The sequence below is a fragment of the Kogia breviceps genome, chromosome 5 (genome assembly GCF_026419965.1).
Source record: "Kogia breviceps isolate mKogBre1 chromosome 5, mKogBre1 haplotype 1, whole genome shotgun sequence".
Lineage (NCBI taxonomy): Eukaryota > Metazoa > Chordata > Mammalia > Artiodactyla > Physeteridae > Kogia > Kogia breviceps.
In genome coordinates, this window is record NC_081314.1 from 67,209,840 (window position 1) to 67,230,068 (window position 20,229).

The 20,229-nt window shown below is 52.1% G+C and overlaps 1 protein-coding gene and 2 non-coding genes across 18 annotated transcripts; all 3 read left to right on the forward strand.

Annotated features, from left to right (window-relative positions):
• The first annotated feature begins 1,816 nt into the window (after nt 1–1,816).
• EIF4G1 (eukaryotic translation initiation factor 4 gamma 1) lies at nt 1,817–20,090 on the forward strand. 16 transcript variants are annotated; one of them, XM_067034128.1, is made up of 34 exons: nt 1,837–1,987; nt 2,808–2,864; nt 3,087–3,180; nt 3,472–3,558; nt 4,078–4,098; nt 4,680–4,856; nt 5,086–5,185; nt 6,263–6,375; nt 7,184–7,276; nt 7,475–7,541; nt 7,840–8,661; nt 8,917–9,005; nt 9,098–9,284; nt 9,377–9,510; nt 9,639–9,794; nt 9,943–10,131; nt 10,319–10,516; nt 10,726–10,872; nt 11,085–11,321; nt 11,530–11,634; nt 11,750–11,909; nt 12,113–12,213; nt 12,843–12,945; nt 13,184–13,286; nt 13,511–13,734; nt 13,878–13,996; nt 14,122–14,294; nt 14,600–14,725; nt 14,883–14,964; nt 16,521–16,619; nt 16,732–16,866; nt 16,992–17,073; nt 17,211–17,351; nt 19,462–20,090. In XM_067034128.1, exons 3-34 carry the CDS (start codon nt 3,121–3,123, stop codon nt 19,644–19,646), a joined length of 4,815 nt encoding a protein of 1,604 aa, XP_066890229.1. In that variant the 5' UTR covers nt 1,837–1,987; nt 2,808–2,864; nt 3,087–3,120; the 3' UTR covers nt 19,647–20,090. The 16 variants fall into 16 exon arrangements, with proteins under 16 accessions (XP_058920290.1, XP_066890229.1, XP_066890230.1 ...); XM_067034129.1 differs by having other exon boundaries at nt 9,946–10,131; XM_059064307.2 differs by lacking the exon at nt 4,078–4,098 and having other exon boundaries at nt 1,817–1,987; nt 9,946–10,131.
• LOC131757881 (small nucleolar RNA SNORD66) lies at nt 8,714–8,793 on the forward strand. The gene has a single exon (XR_009336031.1). It is a non-coding gene; the product is annotated as a small nucleolar RNA SNORD66 (small nucleolar RNA).
• Nucleotides 11,958–12,033, forward strand: LOC131757880 (small nucleolar RNA SNORD66). The gene has a single exon (XR_009336030.1). It is a non-coding gene; the product is annotated as a small nucleolar RNA SNORD66 (small nucleolar RNA).
• Nucleotides 20,091–20,229: the final 139 nt, after the last annotated feature.

Here is a 20,229-nt window from a genome sequence, read left to right on the forward strand (position 1 = left end):
TTGGAGAAAGATGAGTTTATCCAGAGGAAAAGAAGGCAGGATATAACTAAAGGAGTAGGAAAAGCAAGAGGCAGACAAGCTATTTGTTTTCAGAAACCATGGATAGTTTGGTTTGGCTGTGTATAGAACTACGGGAAACTGTGGTAGGAGATAGAGACACAGGCTGATGAGGTTTAGAAGAGCTTTGTTGTGTGAAGAAATTGACAGTGTCTCTCAATGGGGACCAATGAATGAGAGCAGGAAAGTGTCATGGTCAGCTAGCTATCTGGGTGAGAAAGCTCACCATGGAGGCCTGGAGACCAGGCAAGGGAAATGAACTGAATTATGGCAGTAGAAATGGGGAGGGGGGAAGGGCAGAAGTGTTTTTAAAGATAAAATCAACAGGACTTGATTTTGATTCAAACACCAATAGGACCTGATGTCTGATGAGACATGTGGATGGGAGGGAAAGTAGGATGAATCCCAAATTTTCTGGTTAGGCACTTATTCATAAAAAAGAATATATGAGCAAAACATGCTTGGGGGCAAAAGGAGGACTCTATCCAGTGGGGAGAGATGAAACATTTCTATCTGGGCATACACAATTTAAGATGCCTGTGGGGTGACTAAGTGAAGATGTCTTTTAGGTAATACCTTGTTCTGACTGGAATTCGAGAGTGATTTCTGCGCTAGGAACGAATTGGCATGCAGGAAGTAACGGATTTTTATTTATTAGTTTGCTTAGGGAGAAAGAGAAATGAGAAGAGTAGAGAAGGGAGCCAGCCATACATGATAAAGTCACAGAAGTCAAGTGAAGAGTGTAACAGAACACGCTAGATCTGCATTTTCATTCTCCTTTTGGTTCCTCCTTTGTGTGTCTATTTTGCTCTCCTTTCTTTGGAGTTTCAGTTACTCAGATACAATGGGAATAATAATACAACCCTTTCTGTAGGAAATTGTGAGGATTAAGTGAGATCACAAAGGTCATATATTGAGTGACCAGTTCATCATTGGTGCAAAGAAAATGTTTTCTTTTGAGATTATATGTGTTTGTATATAGAGAGGGGGGTGGGGAGGAGAGAGAGGAAAACAGAGCTAGATACCTAGGCACAGTTTTAAGCACTTTCACAAAAATTAATTCCTTTAATCCTCACAATCCAATAGCGTGAAAGCACGGTGGGTAAAAGCCCAGAACTGAGCCAGACTGCCTCGTTTCAAATATCCCCATTTTACAACAGGTATTAAGTAAGTAGATAGTAGGTACATGGCCAGGGGAGTTAAATGGCAGAGTTTGGATAAAAATCCAGGCTGACTCTGAGTAACTAGATGTGGCTCTAGTGTGTCCCTTCTGGCGGTTCAAAATCTTGGCTATCGGGCAGGGAGAGGTCTTGGATTACTTCTTCCATCACTATTTGAACTTTCCGTGATTGGTTTTAGTCCCTCCCTGGGAGTGGCCGATCTCTATAAGAAACAAATATACTAATTCCCTACTTAGAATGTTTCAATCCTTTTAGTGTAACATTCAGTTTAATAGGTCTTTCAATGATCTAATTTACATTGTTTCAAAGCTGCCTAATTCGTATTTCTTTCCGTATTTGTCCATGATTTACTTCCGCAGGACTGAGTCTTTAATTTCAGTGTTCTCAGCCCTCAGCCAGCACTTCGCCTAGCACACAGTATGCAGTCAATAAATGTTTGCTCGAAGTATGAATGAACTAAAGAACCGCAGAACAGAGACGCAGAGGGGACTCGGTCTGGGAAGTTCCAAAGTTCGGGAGGGGACACTGGGCAGGCAGTGGCTGTCACATGACGAGGCGGGGCAAATCCCATGTGCTCCGCGGCGCCGGGCGAAGCTCCACCCTCTGCGCCGGTCACGTGGGGTCGCCGGCTGCGCCTGCGGAGAAGCGGTGGCCGCCGAGCGGGATCCGTGCGGGGAGCCGGAAATGGTTGTGGACTACGTCTGTGCGGCTGCGTGGGGCTCGGCCGCGCGGACTGAAGGAGACTGAAGGTAAAGCCGCCATGTCCGGGCCCGACCCGGCCCCCCCACCCCCTCCCCCCGCATCCGCCGCCATCCGGGCCCGGACCGGCTACCCTGCGCCGCCGCCCCGGCGCCCTGGCCCCGTGGCCCAAGCCCGGGCCTCGGCCCGCCAGGGCCTGATCCCTGGCCCACGTGTGCCCGGCCTGGGCCGGCCTGGCTGCTGGGTGGGGGTGGGGGAGCGCGGGGCCGGAATATGCGGTCCCCGCGGGCTGGGAGGGCGCCGGGTTTCCCGGCCGCTAAGTGCCACCTCGGTCTGACCCGAGGAGGCCCCGCGGGCGCAGGCACCGCGGCTCCCGGCCCGCCGCCCCCTCCCCCCTTTGCGGCCCGGCCGCCGGGAAGTGACACGTTGTTCTTTGGCACTGGCCGGCGCTGCGCTGGGAGGGCGCAGGGGAAGGAGGCGGCGGCGGCGGGCAGGGAGGAGCCCCCGGCCCCGCCCGCCCTCCGGGCCGACCCTCACTTGCTTCAAACCGGCTCCTCTTCGGCCGCCGCCCGCCTGGCCTTTTACGGCCCGACTGCCGCCCTTCCTGGCCTCCACTCCTGGGCAGCGGCAGGCCTCGTCTCTGGCCCCGCGCGGGTGCCCCCGCGGTCACCCGCGGCAGGCGTGCCTCGTGTGCCCCCGGGCCAGGCCGCGAACCCGGTGTCCCCGGGTGGGGGGTGGGGACACCACGGCCGAAGCTGCTAGCTCCGTTTGTGATCCGGGAGCCTGGTGCCAGCGAGACCTGGAATTTCCGGTCTGGTTGGTCTTGGGCCCCGTGGAGCCAGGTTGATACCCCTCACCTCCCAACCCCAGGCCCTCGGATGCCCAGAACCTGTAGGCCGCACCGTGGATTTATTCTTAACCGAGGGGGTGAGTGAGGGTCTGTTTCAGCAGGTCAGGGGGGTGGTTGGAGGCGGTGTGGGTTTGACAGGGTGTTGGTGGGGACATAAGCTGGGTCTTTAATGCTCCTTCACCCGCTTGGCGCCTCCGGGGCTCGCTGTGGGCCCCAGGCCTTGCTTCAGCCCTTCCCCCACTCCATTTGCCTTCAGCTTGGGTCCCTTCCCCTGTCTGAGCTCCTCTCTTTCCCAACAGGTGCTGGGGGGACCCTGATGTGGCACCAAATGAAATGAACAAAGCTCCACAGCCCACAGGCCCCCCACCTGCCCCATCCCCTGGACTCCCACAGGTAATTAGGGAGGAATTAGCAGTGACTGGGGTGCAGGTTGGGGAGACCAGGCAGCCGGGTCAGGAACAGGTTCCAGCCTCTGGATTTTCCCACCCCTTTCTGTGTCAGGGCAAAGTGCAGCTTCCTGCTGCCAAATTGAGACACGGCCCCTGGGCTGTTCCCAGGGGCTGTAATGGGGAGGGTATATGTGGACCGTTGAGGCTCTTGCCACAGATCTGCCCCCTTCACCAGCTTGAGTTTCTGCCCCACCTGGGTTTCCCCTCTTGCTGAAATCTGGTCTCCCCCCTTCAGCCAGCGTTTCCCCCGGGGCAGACAGCACCGGTGGTGTTCAGTACGCCTCAAGCGACACAAATGAACACGCCTTCTCAGCCCCGCCAGGTGAGGGGCTGTGGGGAGGGGAGTAGGGGGCATGGGTGGGAGCCACGTAAAGCTTAGGCCAGTTTGGGCCTAGGATGGAAACTACGGAGGACCTGTACCTGCCCCAGTTTCCTGACAGTTGCTATGTGTTCTTTCATGGGGCTCTGCACTTCGCACTGTTGATTACTTAACGGTGGCTGGCCCCTCGGTTAGTATGTAGTCGGTGGGGATGGCATTACTAGGGGTCCTGGTGCCTTAAGAATTGGGGGCAGTGTTGGGCCCTGCTGCCAACTCTTTGGGCCCTGCTTTCCTATTTCCTCCTTCTACTGGGAGATTGCCATAGCTCCATTCCCCATCCCTTCTTTCTCTTTGGACTGTGGGAAGATAAACACTCCAGCTGGTTCTTGCCTTTCTGTATTCCCTAAATTCTTCCTCACTAAGTGGGAGAGCATTCTTGTCCTGCGTCCTTCCTTTTTTCCTTAATCTTTTCCCCTCACCTTGGGGATAATTCTCTTCTTTCCTGTCCCCATGTGCTCTCAGGGAGGATTCAGGTCTCTGCAGGTAATACCCCTTTGCTAATCCTGGACTCTCTCCTGGTCTCACCGTTACCCTCCACCCTAGTCAGGGGCTAGAGACAAGGACTGGGGTTCCTCAGGGTGGGGACTTGTTTGCTGTCCAGGTCCTCATTCTAAGGCTGACCAATGCATGTTAGGGGCTAAATCTTGCATAGCGCGTATCTGGGAACTGGGAGACTTGCATGTTAGCGGTTAGCTCCTCAGTACCTTAGGGTGGAGCACTGCATGCTGGGGAGTATGTTGCTGAAAAAGGCTTTACTTAGGCATGATGCATCTGGGTGTTAGGAAGCCTCTGCTGAAGGATAGACTGGAGGAGGTGACATGAGTATGCATGGCAGAGAGGGAGTAAATATGCAGAGTGCAAAGTGTGTATCTGAGTTAGGAGGGCACATTGTGAGTACAAGAGACCACTTAAACATCAGTTGGTCAGGTGAATCTTGGAAGTGTTGGTCCCCATGCTCCAAAGCCCCTGGCACTTCTCTCCAGACTAGAGACATAGCAGAATGGCCATTTTGCTGTCCACTTCCTCCCCTTCCCAGTGCCAACTGCCTTCCTCCCTCCTGACAGCACTTCTACCCTAGCCGGGCCCAGCCCCCGAGCAGTGCAGCCTCCCGAGTGCAGAGTGCAGCCCCCGCCCGCCCTGGCCCAGCTGCCCATGTCTACCCTGCTGGATCCCAAGTAATGATGATCCCTTCCCAGATCTCCTACCCAGCCTCCCAGGGGGCCTACTACATCCCTGGACAGGTGAGGCTGGAGGCTTGGGGGCTGGAGGCCACACAACCTTGTACCCCATCCCCCACTTTCCTTACCCTGACCCCCCCCAGTCCCATCTCCTCCAGAGGTGGGACTTTCTTCTGGTCATTGCCTAGAGTTGGCTTGTCTTGTCTTGCCTTATATTCTCTTTGTAGTCTGATATGGTATTCGTAGCTCCGTCAACTCCTCTCCCCTCCTTCTCCCCCTTCCCCTCCACCAGGGGCGTTCCACATATGTTGTCCCGACACAGCAGTATCCTGTGCAGCCGGGAGCCCCAAGCTTCTATCCGGGTGCAAGCCCTACAGAGTTTGGGACCTACGGTAAGCAGGGGAGGGAGTCAGATGAGAGTGAGTCCCAGGGAGCATCTAAACTCACCTACTAATTGCTAAGACCCTTCCCAGGCTTGTTTCTTGGTCTAAAAATGATAGGGGTAGCAGGGATTGCTGCTTAATATGTAACTGGTGTTGGGGGGTGGTGCGGAGAGGATCTTATACTGTTGCTGAGAGTTGGAGTCCTCCCCACGTCAAGGAATACAGTTTAAGCACTAGTTTGAAGGCCTGTTAGTAAATATTCCCTATGACACTCGTTCCGTGGTTGGGGGGAGCCCATGTAACATGGATCTGAGAGGTTTCTGTAGCTGTTTTTCATTTATGTTCTAGGAAAGGATTAGTCTGTTCTTTATGGCAGTGGTTTCCAAAATTTTTTGACCATCAGGAAAAATTTTGAGTATGTACTTTTAATGTATGTTTTTGTTTGTTATACGTATGCATAATTTAGACAAATAGCACTTAATGTTGCTTGTCAGAAACAAGTGGAGGTTATGGATGATATTAAAGAATGTATCCCATTTTGGAGACCATTGCTTTAAGGAATTTTTCTCATCCTGGGCCTGGTTCATAATGTTACTTTTTGTTTCCTTGCCCCTTAGCAAAGGGCTGGAGACTGGAATTGGACTCAGGTTGAATGGAACAGGGTTGGCAAATCTGTTTTTATCATTCCCAGCCAAAGACCTGATTCTGTTTCAGGTTAAGTAGTTGCTGCTCTCTCAGAGTGTATGTGTGTGTTTTGCTGGGGGTGGGGTGCATACGTGTTACCTTACGGGGTAGAAGAGGAGCAGACATAGTCCTGGTAGCTGGTGTGTGGTGGGGAAGAAGTGCCTGCCTACAAGGGGTGTGTGTGTTAGTGTTAGGAATTCTTGTAAACGCAGTTCAGACTGGTTCCCCAGCTTTGATAGATACCTCATTCCCTTGGGGAGGAGGGTGGGGCAGGGTGAGGGGCCAGCTGTGGGTGATGAGAGGTTCTCCAGGGGGTGGGAGGTGTTCAAGCAGGCATTTGTATGTGGTTGGGCTCTGACCCTGCCACTGTTCTTCCTTTCCGTGTCCCTCCCGCCCCCCAAGCTGGCGCCTACTACCCAGCCCAGGGTGTGCAGCAATTTCCCACTGGTGTGGCTCCCCCGCCGGTTTTGATGAACCAGCCACCCCAGATTGCTCCCAAGAGGGAGCGGAAGACGGTGAGTAGCAGCAGGGGGCTCTAGGATATCTGGGAAAGGGAGAATCAAGGTCAGGCACGTTGTGGGTCAGGGAGCAGGAAATTGAGGGAGGTCTTCAGCTGAGAGTAGGCAGAGAATGGGGATCTGCGAAGTGCTTAGGTTCTTTGTAAGGTGCTAAGGTTTCCGTGTAGAAGAAGCTTACTGGAAGATTGGAGTGTCTGGTGGGGAAATTCCTTAGAGACCTGGGTCCTAGGTCCATAACATCTAAGTTTGGTTTTGGGTTTCTGGTGGCTTGCTTTGGAAATGGTTTGCTTTCTGTGGCCCCACCCCCCCAGTCCTGGAAGCTCTTGAGGCCTCCGCCTCTGCTCAGTCCTCAAGCCCTGGGCGTGGTGCCCAGAATAGGGTGCCAGGGCTGGGGAAGCCGCTGAGTCACCCTGGCTCCACCCACTGGATCTGGTCCCTGCCCCCAGAGATCAAGCAGACTAGCCACAAGTGAGCTGGATGGGTGCTAGATGGGGGTCCTGGGCCCCAGGGCATGCAGCCACTTCTTGGGGACTTCTGGTTGGGCAGGGATGAGGGAGGGAGGGGCATTGTGATGTACGTGGCTGCTCTGTGAGCTCAAGGGTGTCTTAGGGGTGGGGGCCAAGACGAGACTACAAGAGCAGCTGATGGTTTGACAGTAGAACCCTTAAGCCATGGGGTTTCTGGCACCCACCTGCCTGCTTCCCAGTGAGGGGTGGGGGGTTGGCCTGGAGTCCTAGGAGTAGGGCAGGGTGGAGAGGTGGGTTCCTCCTGCTTCCCACTCATCCTGTAGCTTTTTTTACCCCAGATCCGAATTCGAGACCCAAATCAAGGAGGGAAGGATATCACGGAGGAGATCATGTCTGGGGCCCGCACTGCCTCCACACCCACCCCTCCCCAGGTACTGTTCCTTGAGTGATGCTCTGGCTGGGATGGCTGTTCTGGCCTGGACTCCTAGGTCCCTGGATCTTTTTCTTCAACTAAGGGATTTATTTCCCTGCTTTCCTGGATTTCTAGGCGGCTAAAGTAGAAATGGCTCTAGTAAAGAAGGGTTGTGGGACTCTTCAGGGCAAACTTGGTAACCCTTTGTGTCCTGCAGACGGGAGGTGGTCTGGAGCCTCAGGCTAATGGGGAGACACCCCAGGTTGCTGTTGTTGTCCGGCCAGGTAAGTAAGCAGGTGGGGCAGAGCCTTTATGGGGAAAAGGAGTGTGAACATTTAAAATGCCAAGGAAGTGGAGTGACTTGAACTGTTTCTTGGTCGAAATGCCAGAGAAAAATGACTTAGGTGTCAGGTAGTCGGATTTTAGGGTAGATGGGATTTTGAGTGAGAATGGAAAAGACCTAGGTGGGAGAAGACTGGTGTGTGTATAGGGGGCTGTTAGGTTGGGAATGCTTGGCTGGGAGGAGGAAGAGCAATAGCAGTGAAGGATTGCCTCTAATTACTCGTTCTTCCTATGGTGCAGATGACCGGTCGCAGGGAGCAATCATTGGGGAGCGGCCAGGGCTGCCTGGCCCAGAGCACAGCCCTTCAGAATCCCAGCCTTCGTCACCTTCTCCGACCCCATCACCACCGCCAGTCTTGGAACCCGGGTCTGAGCCTAATCTCACAGTCCTCCCTATTCCTGGGGACACTATGACAACGGGGATGATACAGACGTCTGTAGAAGAATCAACCCCCGTGCCCCCTGAAACTGGGGAGCCATATTGCCTCTCTCCAGAACCCACTCCCCTCGCTGAACCCATACTGGAAGTAGAAGTGACACTTAGCAAACCAGTTCCAGAATCTGAGTTCTCTTCCAGTCCTCTCCAGGTTCCCACCCCCCTGGCATCTCACAAGGTGGAAATTCTTCCTGAGCCTAATGGCACGGTCCTATCTGAGAATTTGGAACCAGAGTTGGAGTCGAGCCCAGAGCTTGCCCCTCTCCCTCCCCCGGCTTGTCCCTCTGAATCCCCCATGCCCATTGCTCCAACTGCCCAACCTGAGGAACTGCTCAACGGAGCCCCCTCGCCACCAGCTGTGGACTTAAGCCCAGTCAGTGAACCAGAGGAGCAGGCCAAGGAGGCTACAGCATCGGTGGCTCCCCCCACCGTCCTTTCTGCCACTCCAGCTGTGGTTTCTCCAGCTGCTTCCCCTGCTCAGGAGGAGGACATGGAGGAAGAGGAAGAAGAGGAAGAGGAAGGAGAAGCTGAGGGTGAGAAGGGAGGAGAGGAACCGCTCCCCCTAGAGAGCACCCCTGTCCCAGCCCACCTGTCCCAGAATTTGGAGGTGGCATCAGCCACCCAAGGTAAGGTGTGGCTGGATGGTAGAGGTGGGGCACGCTGGGTGTGGTTCTTTTTCTTCATTGATGACCTCTTGTGCCATTGTGTCTGGGTCATAGAAGCCCTGTAATGGAATTCTTAAGGGTTAGATTAAGGAATTCTAAGTCAAGAGAGGGTGTGATGAAAAAAGGGATTATCGTACAGTGGCTGCTTTTTATTTTTCCGAGGGGTTGGGGGTACTACTTAAGTTATTTTCACTCCTCCCCCCACCCCCCAAATAGTGGCAGTATCTGTGCCAAAGAGGAGACGGAAAATTAAGGAGCTCAATAAGAAGGAGACTGTAGGAGACCTTCTAGATGCCTTCAAGGAGGTAAGGGAGCAGAAAGCGGAGGAAGAAGGGCAAAGTTTGGGTATGGAACAGTGGTCACACTGCAACCAAAATGGAATGTCCAATGGTTACAGGTGAACCCAGGAGTACCAGAGGTAGAAAATCAGCCTCCTGTAGGCAACAATCCCAGCCCAGAGCCTGAGGGCAGCAGTGTGCCCCCGCGACCTGAGGAAGCAGACGAGACCTGGGACTCAAAGGAAGACAAGATTCAAAATGCTGAGAACATCCAGCCGGGGGAACAGAAGTATGAATATAAGTCAGGTATGCAGAAGGAAGGGTTGAGAAGGGTTGAGTATGCTTATCAGGGCCCCAGGAGAAAGCAGTGTGATTGGTTCATCCTGTTTTCCTTGCAGATCAGTGGAAGCCTCTAAACCTTGAGGAGAAAAAGCGTTATGACCGTGAGTTCCTGCTTGGCTTTCAGTTCATCTTTGCCAGTATGCAGAAGCCAGAGGGATTGCCCCATATCAGTGATGTGGTGTTGGATAAGGTTGGTGGGCTTAAGGGAGAGGGTAAGTTTGGGCAGGTTGGCTGGCTGGGGAGGAGCCAGAGGTCTTGAAAGAGTGGTCAGTAGCTAGCCCTAGCCTGTTTCTCATACCTTCCCTGTCCTTTTCGCAGGCCAATAAAACACCATTGCGGCCACTGGATCCCGCTAGACTTCAAGGCATAAATTGTGGCCCAGACTTCACCCCATCCTTTGCCAACCTTGGCCGACCAGCCCTTAGCCGCGGGCCCCCGAGGGGTGGGCCAGGTGGGGAGCTGCCCCGAGGGCCGGTGAGTGGGACTGGCAAGGGGAGTTGGGGGTGTTGGCTTCCTGTTTCTCACTGGGGGTGGGGAGAAGTCTGCCCTGGAGATGTGCGGTAGTGGTAGTAGGTCGTGCTGACTAGTTCCGTGGCTTCTCTTGTCCCCGCTCCTTGCTTAGCAGGCTGGTCTGGGACCCCGGCGATCTCAGCAGGGCTCCCGAAAGGAACCACGCAAGATCATTGCCACGGTGTCAATGACTGAAGATATAAAGCTGAACAAAGCAGAGAAGGCCTGGAAACCCAGTAGCAAGCGGACAGCGGCTGATAAGGACCGAGGGGAGGAGGACACTGATGGCAGCAAAACCCAGGTACCTGCAAGTCGTGGTTTGGTCTCCATTCCTTCTTTGCAAGGTCTGCCCCCTGAGCCAGCCTTGCCCTCTTTGCCTCTGTCCATTCTCATCACTAGTATCTACTTTCTCCATCCCTCCCAGCAGCCCCTGTTCTTCTGAAAACTTCACTGGATTCTATGTCTTCTCTGTCCCCTCTCCTCTCCAGGACCTGTTCCGCAGGGTGCGCTCCATCCTGAATAAGCTGACACCCCAGATGTTCCAGCAGCTGATGAAGCAGGTGACGCAGCTAGCCATCGACACCGAGGAACGCCTCAAAGGGGTCATTGACCTCATCTTCGAGAAGGCCATTTCAGAACCCAACTTCTCCGTGGCCTATGCCAACATGTGCCGCTGCCTCATGGCGGTTAGTTTCCGCTGTTTTCTAAACCTTGTGGTTTAGCTTCCCACTTCTCTTCCTAAGATTCTGAGTCCAGCTTCTTGGTTCTCCTCTATCCTGTGCTGTTGGTGGCAGAACCAGGGCCAGAGGTCTTCCTGGGTCAGGTAGTTGAAGACTTTTGGAGGGTTTTCCCTGCCCTGGACCGGTCTGAATGTGGCGTTCTCTTTGACATACAGCTGAAAGTGCCCACTACAGAAAAGCCAGCAGTGACTGTGAACTTCCGAAAACTGTTGTTAAACCGATGTCAGAAGGAGTTTGAAAAAGACAAAGATGACGATGAGGTTTTTGAGAAGAAGCAAAAAGAGATGGATGAAGCTGCTACGGTGAGAGAAACTCCATTCCCAGTTCCACTGCTCACCCAGATGCTGCTCAGCTGCAGAAGTGGGGGTGGGGATATTGGTGTTTTGGGGGTTTCTCTGCCTTAGAACGTGAGTGCTTGCTGCTAAGTTTAGGAATCTAGATAGTGGAAGAGAGAACAGTTTTAGCTGAGTGGCTGGCTGTCTTTTTGATGTGGTCCCTGTCCCATGACTGGTAGGCAGAGGAACGGGGACGCCTGAAGGAAGAGCTGGAAGAGGCTCGAGACATAGCCCGGCGGCGCTCTTTAGGGAATATCAAGTTTATCGGGGAGTTGTTCAAGCTGAAGATGTTAACAGAGGCAATCATGCACGACTGTGTGGTTAAACTACTTAAGAACCATGATGAAGAGTCCCTCGAATGCCTTTGCCGTCTGCTCACCACCATTGGCAAAGACCTGGACTTTGAAAAGGCCAAGGTAGGGGGTCCTGGGGTATGGGAGAGGACAGGCTGAAGCGCGTGGGGTCTGTGGTCCACTGACACACCCTTCCCAGCTGTTGTGTCTGGGTGGCACTGTGTGCCACTGAGCTACAGTGGCGGAGCTGAAGGCCTGAGGAGGGGCATGGCCTGTAGTTGGAGGTGAAGTTTTAGAAGTTCCTGAAGTTGATCCCTTTGCTTCTTGTTAGCCCCGGATGGATCAATATTTCAACCAGATGGAAAAAATCATTAAGGAAAAGAAGACTTCATCCCGAATCCGCTTTATGCTGCAAGACGTGCTGGATCTGCGACGGGTGTGTGTCCCCTCTTTCCCACTGTTTGCTGCCTCTGACCCCACAGTCCCAGTTCCTGACACTTTAGTCTGGCCCTGTCTGATGTAATTACCTCGTGACTGGCCTGTCCCCACAGAGCAATTGGGTGCCGCGTCGAGGGGACCAGGGTCCCAAGACGATTGACCAAATCCACAAGGAAGCTGAGATGGAGGAGCATCGGGAGCACATAAAAGTGCAGCAGTTAATGGCCAAGGGCAGCGACAAGCGTCGGGGTGGCCCTCCAGGCCCACCCATCAGTGAGTTTGAGGCTGGGACTGAGGAGGGACAGTGTGAGGGGTTGTGCTTTCCACTGATGACTTCTTGTTAGTGCCACGTGTCTGGGCCACTGAGACCCCATGATGGAACTGAGGATCTGAGGAAGGGAGGCTGGGGGCAGCCCTCGGGAACAGGGTTCTTGGGACTTACCCGTCATTCCAGTATGCTTTCCTTTTTGTCCCAGGTCGTGGACTTCCACTTGTGGATGATGGTGGCTGGAACACAGTGCCCATCAGCAAGGGCAGCCGCCCTATTGACACCTCACGACTCACTAAGATCACGAAGGTAGGGGTATGTGTGTTGGAAGGGCTGATGTCAGTGATGGGAGGATAAAGAGGGGTCAGATGGGCCTTAAGCACAGGTTTGGATCTTAATCCTCTCACTGAGGGGATTAAATCTGAAGTTGGGAAGGTGACAGCTCAATTTTCCCCCTTAGACTAGCTGGTTAGGTTGCTAGAGACAGGACTGCCAACTCTAGGGGATGTATTCACATTGGTCTGGACTAGTGGTCAGCACCCTGACATGCACACCAAATCCAGCCATTCCCTCCTTCTATACAGCCCACAGCTAAGAATGGGAGTTTTCTACATTGTTTAATGGTTGAAAAAGAACCAAAAAGTGAGTGATACTTTGTGATAGGAATTATATGAAGTTTAAATTTCAGTGTGCATAGTTTTATTGGAATATAACCACACTCATCCCTTTTAAGTATTGTCTGTGACTGCTCTTGTGCTACAGCGGCAGAGTTGAATAGTTCAAACTGCCTGGTCTGTAGTGACTATTTACTGTCTGGCCCTTTACAGGGAAAGTTTGCCTGGCCCCTGGTCTGGGCCCCTTACGGCTGTGTGTGGTGAGGGCTGGCGGGGGCTTTGGCTGGATCAGACCTGTGACTCTCACTCCCTTTCCTTCTTCAGCCTGGCTCCATTGATTCTAACAACCAGCTGTTTGCACCTGGAGGGCGATTGAGCTGGGGCAAGGGTAGCAGTGGAGGCTCAGGAGCCAAGCCCTCCGATGCAGGTATGGAGGCCACTGTAAAGAGCTGGGTGGTTAGGAATCAGCTCTCTTGAGGGCAGCTTCTTCTCTGTACCGGGGGCTTTCATTACAGAGTGGTTAGTTAGGTAATACAGGCAGTGTGTACTTGGCACTAGGGACTGAACTACTCTAGTGTCAGGACTAGGACCAAGCATCCTAAATTGGCGAGTAGGAGATAGGATGTACGGAAATAGGTTTTAATCTGGGTTTTTTCCCTCCCCAGCATCAGAAGCTGCTCGTCCAGCTACTAGTACCTTGAATCGCTTCTCAGCCCTTCAACAAGCAGTACCTACAGAAAGCACAGATAACAGACGTGTGGTACAGAGGTGAGGTTGTCTCGGTGTCTTTGTTTTCACACTGGGAGTACTGATTGGGTTTTGACTGCTGCTATAGGAATCCTTACACCTGTAATGCTCAGAGCTCTTGGCTGAGATTGGGGCATATACCTGATGACAAGAACAAGGCCTGACAGTTGCTCAGCATGTTGGATAGTTAAATGAGCGCATGTGGGCAGTACAGGTGAGAGTCGATGTGCCGGTCTTTCCTCCAGGAGTAGCTTGAGCCGGGAACGAGGTGAGAAAGCTGGGGACCGGGGAGACCGCCTAGAGCGGAGTGAACGGGGAGGTGACCGGCTTGATCGTGCACGGACACCCGCCACCAAGCGGAGCTTCAGCAAGGAAGTGGAGGAACGGAGTAGAGAGCGGCCCTCTCAGCCTGAGGGACTGCGCAAGGCAGCTAGCCTCACGGAGGATCGGGACCGCGGGCGGGATGCTGGTAAGGGGCTGTGGGGTGGGGAAGGGAAGGGTGTGGGCTGGTTTGGGACTAGTTAGTACCCAGACAGTGTCTTCAGGGCTCCAGACCCTGTTTGCTAGGAAGACTGGAACTGAAGAATGTCTGATCTGTTTTTCTTCGCTCAGTGAAGCGAGAAGCCGCCCTGCCCGCTGTGAGTCCCCCGAAGGCTGCGCTCTCTGAAGAGGAGCTGGAGAAGAAATCCAGGGCCATTATTGAGGAGTACCTCCATCTCAATGACATGAAGGTAAGCAGTGGGAGTGGTCTGAGTGACGGCAGGGTGGGCGGGAAGGGGCCTGTGCCGACAGGCATGGGTGTAGGGTCTGGGCCAAACAGTGACTGGTCTCTCTTCTATGTGCTGCGCCCCTGCAGGAGGCGGTTCAGTGCGTGCAGGAGCTGGCCTCGCCCTCGCTGCTCTTCATCTTTGTGCGGCACGGCATCGAGTCCACGCTGGAGCGCAGCGCCATTGCCCGTGAGCACATGGGACGACTGCTGCACCAGCTGCTCTGTGCCGGGCACCTCTCCACTGCTCAGTACTACCAAGGGTATGACTGACTTGGTGGGCCTCCCACTTTTACATACCCACAAATTTCCCTCCTTTGTAGGACCTGTGGAACCTTAGATAAGAATGTAGGCTCCTCAGCCATCCTGGTCAACATAACTTTTGGCGGGGTTGGGGGTGAGCCATCTAAGGATAAGAAGATGGCCTTAATTTGAGATAATTGCCCCATGTTTAGGAAATGTTCCTGAAGTGCTCCACGGTTGATCCTTTAGCCGTGCCTTTGTTGCCCCAGCAGGAGGGTAGGAGTGCAGCTTGTCTCTCCTAGATGACTTTGAATTCTCTTTGTAGGCTATATGAAATCCTGGAATTGGCTGAAGACATGGAAATTGACATCCCTCATGTGTGGCTCTACCTAGCAGAACTGGTAACGCCCATTCTGCATGAAGGTGGGATGCCCATGGGGGAGCTGTTCAGGTTAGTCCCCTTTGGTGGAATTCAGGGGAAGTAAAAGCAGAAGAAGAGGGGAGAGGGAGGGGAGGTATGGCAAGTTAGACCCCCGGATTTAAGGAGGGATGGGATAGTGTGTTGAGAGGGCGTGGAAGGCTATCAACACTGGATTTTTCTCTTGTAGGGAGATTACAAAACCTCTGAGACCCCTGGGCAAAGCTGCTTCCCTGTTGCTGGAGATCCTGGGACTCCTATGCAAAAGCATGGTGAGTGAGAGAGCCTTTCAGAGGTAGTGTGTTGAAAACTTTTCTTCCCACCATGTGGTTTTGGGTGCTGGCAGTGACTCTGAAGCCTCATAGTCCTTTGGTGGGATGGTAGTACTGTGTGGGTACCTGGGAGAGGAAATGTCGAGGCTGGTACTCTCCCTCAGACCAGTGCCTGTTGTAGGTTCTGGCCAAAGCTGGAGGAGAATGAGAATCTAAGGCCCTAGGCCCTTGATTGATTCACTCATTCATTCATCTAGCATCTTTTAGAACATTTACTGTATACTAGGCACTGGGAACACAGCAGTGAATAAAAACACAGGAAACAAGTTGGAAAAGAAAAATGATAGCTTAATGACAACAACAGTGTGAAGTAAAGTGTGAAATAAAATAGCTGAAATGGAGTGCCTTAAGAAGTTGCCTTAAGAGTGCCTTAAGAAGTTGCAAAGGGGTGTCTATTTGGTAACGTTCATGACAGAAACCGCTTTGTTAAAACTAATTTTGATTAGCAAGGAGAAAGGTGAAATGATGGGAAAGGCAAGTTGGGTGTGGTACTTAGTAGTGATGAGATGTTGGGAAGTGCAGTTTTTTAAAAGAGGTCAGCTATCTGGAACTTAGAGGAGTAAGTCTTTGAATCAAGAGGAATTCTTTCAGCATTATATTACTTGTTTTAGGTAGAAATATGTACCAGGATAGTTTCTGAGAAATGTAAAATAATAATTTAAAAGAAAAAGCATATGGAACTGTTTATGTATTTCATTGACTCTAAGGTGCCATAGATTCTACAACATCTTATCTATGCACTGCTGAGAAAGAAAAGACTTGGTCGTATTTTTTAAATGTGGTAATATGCCAACTGTGAGATAACTCAGTTTTAGTGGTGTTAAAATGGGCGTTTTTAAAATCCATGAAGTACAGTAATTTTGTCAAGGGTTGATGGCGTCATCCTGAATATCTGTTATTGTAAAACAGTGATGGCTTCAGAATCTCTTGCCCTTTACAGAAAATGAACTCAAACTGCCGTTTACGTGAAGATTTCTGATTTGTGTTGGGTTGGGGGTGGGGACTTAACATCTGCTTTAAAAATTTTCTGGACTTGCGAACCAAATAGGCACACTTGTTAGAAGTTTTTCTCTCCCATAAGCATTTGTTACTTGCAATAATGAAAAACTAAGGTATTTTAGAAAAAATGTAGATGCGTGTGGAAGGCTAGGATGAGATATTTGCATTTGGTTGTTTACCTTTTGTGGTCCAGTAATTCTTTGAGAATCCTGTGACAGCTAATTGACATTTTCCTAGAGGTCTCAGGCCATCCCCCAGCTCTCATAGCATGGTGGTGGGTGAGTTCTTGTGACTTGGGGTGATTATTTGACTGATGTTTGTGCCCGTTACTAGACCGTAGGCGTAGAAGCACTGTTTCCATTCAGTACCTCGGTAGCATCCTGAGCTGCTAGCAGGCACCTAGTGGGCTTTCAGTAGGCATTGGTTGGATGACATTTGTGGAGCTGTTAGCTTCTTGGAGAGAAAGAGAGTCGCTAAGTTGGTCTTATGTTTTCCAGGGTCCCAAGAAGGTGGGGACGCTGTGGCGAGAGGCTGGACTCAGCTGGAAGGAATTTTTACCTGAAGGCCAGGATGTCGGTGCCTTTGTCACTGCACAGGTTTGCAGCTGGACTTAAGTTAACTCTAGCAGTTGGGGTCAGCCAGTCCTTTCCTCTTCCCTCATCTCACATGACATGCTTACTTCCCAACTGTGGGCCTTTTTGCTTGCAGAAGGTGGAGTATACCTTGGGAGAGGAGTCAGAAGCCCTTGGCCAGAGGTTGCTGTCCTCTGAGGAGCTGAACAAGCAGCTGGAGAAGCTGCTGAAGGAGGGCAGCAGTAACCAGCGGGTGTTTGACTGGATAGAGGTATATTTCTCCTGGATATTGGGGGAGAGAGGTAAAGGAGAAGGTAGTGCAAGTGAGGGCAGCAAGAATGGAGCCTTCCAGGCATAATTCAGAACTTATGGGTCATTTGTCTTTCTTTTGCACAGGCCAACGTGAATGAGGAGCAGGTAGCATCCAACACATTAGTTCGAGCTCTCATGACAACAGTCTGCTACTCTGCAATTATCTGTAAGAGGAGCCAGGGAGTTGGTGGGGCAAGGGTGGGCCCAACAGATATGGAGGGAGGGAGGTTTTGGTCTTTGTCTCCAGTTCTGAACTAGGCTGAGGGTGCATTATTCCACTTATCCCTGTTTTCCTCCCTGTAGTTGAGACTCCTCTCCGAGTGGATGTTGCGGTGCTGAAAGCGCGAGCGAAACTGCTACAGAAGTACCTGTGTGATGAGCAGACGGAGCTGCAGGCGCTCTATGCCCTCCAGGCCCTTGTAGTGACCTTAGAACAGCCCCCCAGTAAGAGCCAGGCCACAGGGATGGGGTGGACTGGAGGGACTGCTAGGTAGTAGGGGCAGTTGTGGAAAGGGTCTCAATCCAGGAGAAGTGAGTGGTCACTGGAGAGCAAAATATCCTGATGGTTGAGTCCTTTCCCCTGCAACAAACATTTGTTTGTTTCCTTACCTACAAGTGCAAGACTCGGCCTTGAAGGTTAATTGAGAACCTGTTTTGTGCCTAGCCAACTGTTAGATGCCAGGAGAGCAGAGGTGATAAATGGTAATGTTTTCCAAGTATCCTGTGCTCCCTCTGCCTGGTACAGGGCTGAGCTGCTTTTCTTTGCCTCAGTTAATCCTCACAACTATTGTTTAGGGTAGATGGTGTTCCCCCCTTTTCCATATTGGGAGACTGAGGCTTAGGTTAACATGCCTCAGGTTAATGCATTTAGCAAACAAGTATGTGCCAGGACATTGGGATATTAGCAGTGATTAAGTCAAGCATAGTTCCCATGTTGGCCTGGAGTCAAGATGAATGTTGGAAAATGGGTCCTGCAAGGGTACTCTCTGGGAGAATTTACCTAGTCAGAGAATGAGTGGGAATTGACACATGGGAGCTAAATGACAAATGGGAGGGGGAGACGTGACAAGAAGGGACTGTGTGTTAAGGGAAGCCCTGAGGTAGAAAACATGACACAAGGTAAAAACTGTTGAAGGAATACCAGTGTGGGAGAGCACAGCAACCAGTTGTATGTGAGGCAAGTTGGGTGGAGAGATGGATGTGGCCAGGTCATGCAGGGCTGTGTAAGCCTTGGGATGAGTTTTGGGCTATAATCTAAGGACAGGAAAAGGCCTTTATGGGATTTTAAGCAAGGATTTAAAACATTCTTTTTTAGTTTTTAGATCATCCTGGCCATTAGTGGGAAGAGTGGTTTGGAGTGGGGTGAATGTGAATGTGGCGGGATCAGCAGATCAGGGGTGTGTTGGTAGTGACTCAGCCTCACTGGTGGCAATGGAGATGGGAGAGGAGTGGGCAGATTAAAGACACACACTGACCTGGGGGACAGGTGATGAGAGATTGGAAGTCATATATGACTCCCAGGATAGTTTCAGCAGGTGAGGTGATAGTGAGGGGTGCCATTCACTGGGCAGTAGGGAACACTGGGTCAAGTTGAGTTTGGTCACGTTGAGTTTGTGGTTCTGGTGGGGGCTATCAGAGATGTCAGTCAGGTAGACAGCTGGGTATCTGATTTCATTTGGAGAGGAAGAGGTGAGGGCTGGAGGCCCATCTCTTGAACTGCTGGCACAGGGCAACACGAAGTCACAAGAGGGTATAGGATTGCCCAAGGGATACAGCCTTGAGGAGGTAGAGGTCCCACAGGTAGAGATCAAAGGAGGATAGGACCCTATGAACAAAGGACAGAGTGATTTTAGGAGAGGGAAGTGGTCAGTAATGCTAGATGCGCCCGGATTCCATAGGAGCAGATCTGAAAATTAGGGTCTCTGGAGTGTGAAAACATGGAGGCCACCCTGGCAGAAACAGTATTTGGTACAGCAGGGGCAGGATCTGGATTGGAAAGGACAGAGTAATACCTGAATCAGGAGGAAAAGAAAACAGCAAGTGTAGACAAAAATCTTTGAATTCAACTAATCTCTTGTCAAAAGACAGATCTTTTGGGCTGTAAAGAGATAGCAGTTGTAAAGGAGGCCTTTTGTGTTTAGATGGGAGAAACTTGGGCTTGAAAATACAGGGCAGAGTGGATTATTGTATAGGGTCCCTGGGATGGGTGTGCATGGGATTTGGAGAACAAGCTTGAGATAAATGATCTGTTGCTGCCATTGCTGTGGGATGGGGGTGGGAGGCTGTCCGTAGGCAGTAGTTGTGGATCTGAGGGTGTGTGTGTGCAGGTTTCTAAGTTTTGGCCAAGTGACTCACTCTTGCACATCAGTCTCTTAGATCATGAGATAAGCATCCTGTCAGAGACCTAGTCACTCTGGAATGGCCAGACACACAAATGTCAGCATGGTGGGTCAGGGCCTTATCTCAGCAGTGGAGCTTAGGGGAGGGATCCCTGGGAGGGGGTTGGAGTGGTTGTGGGCAGTGTGCCTGTAACTGCTGTCCTGCCTGCTTGCAGACCTGCTTCGGATGTTCTTTGATGCGCTGTACGATGAGGACGTGGTGAAGGAGGACGCCTTCTATAGTTGGGAGAGTAGCAAGGACCCCGCTGAACAGCAGGGCAAGGGTGTGGCCCTTAAATCTGTCACAGCTTTCTTCAAGTGGCTTCGTGAGGCGGAGGAGGAGGAGTCTGACCACAACTGAGGGTGGGTGGGGCCGGGGTCTTTGGAGCCCCATGGACACTCGGATGGCTAAGCCAGCCGCCTGGACTGCAAGGGGGGCCGGCAGCAGCGGCGGCGACAGTGGGTGCCTGTAGTGCGATGTTGTCTGAGCTAATAAAGTGGCTGAAGAGGCAGGATGGCTTGGGGCTGCGTGGGGCTCCCCTCCAGGATGCTGCCAGGTGTCCCTCTCCTCCCCCTGGGGCACAGAGATATATTATATATAAAGTCTTGAAATTTGGTGTGTCTTGGGGGGGGGGGCACTACCGCCTGCCCCTGGTCCTTTTTTATTTTCTGAAAAATCACTCTTGGGACTGCCGTCCTCGCTGCTGGGGGCATACGCCCCAGCCCCTGCACCACCCCTGCTGCTGCCTGGGCAGGGGGAAGGGGGGGCACGGTGCCTGTAATTATTAAACATGAATTCAATTAAGCTCACTGCCTCTCTGCTTTATGGCCTGCTCCCTCTGGAGAAGGGGTCTGGGTAGATGGGCAGCCTCCTTTCCAGAGCTGACACTGTAGCACTGTTCCCTGTAACTTGGCACCCCTCTTGACTCTTCCCTAGGGAGTCT

Coding starts and splice junctions, on each gene's coding strand:
- EIF4G1 (XM_067034128.1), top strand. CDS start 3,121: ATGAACAAAGCTCCACAGCCCACAGGCCCCCCACCTGCCCCATCCCCT. Junction 10,873..11,084: donor AGATGGATGAAGCTGCTACG/GTGAGAGAAACT, acceptor CATGACTGGTAG/GCAGAGGAACGGGGACGCCT. Junction 14,295..14,599: donor ACTGCTCAGTACTACCAAGG/GTATGACTGACT, acceptor TTCTCTTTGTAG/GCTATATGAAATCCTGGAAT.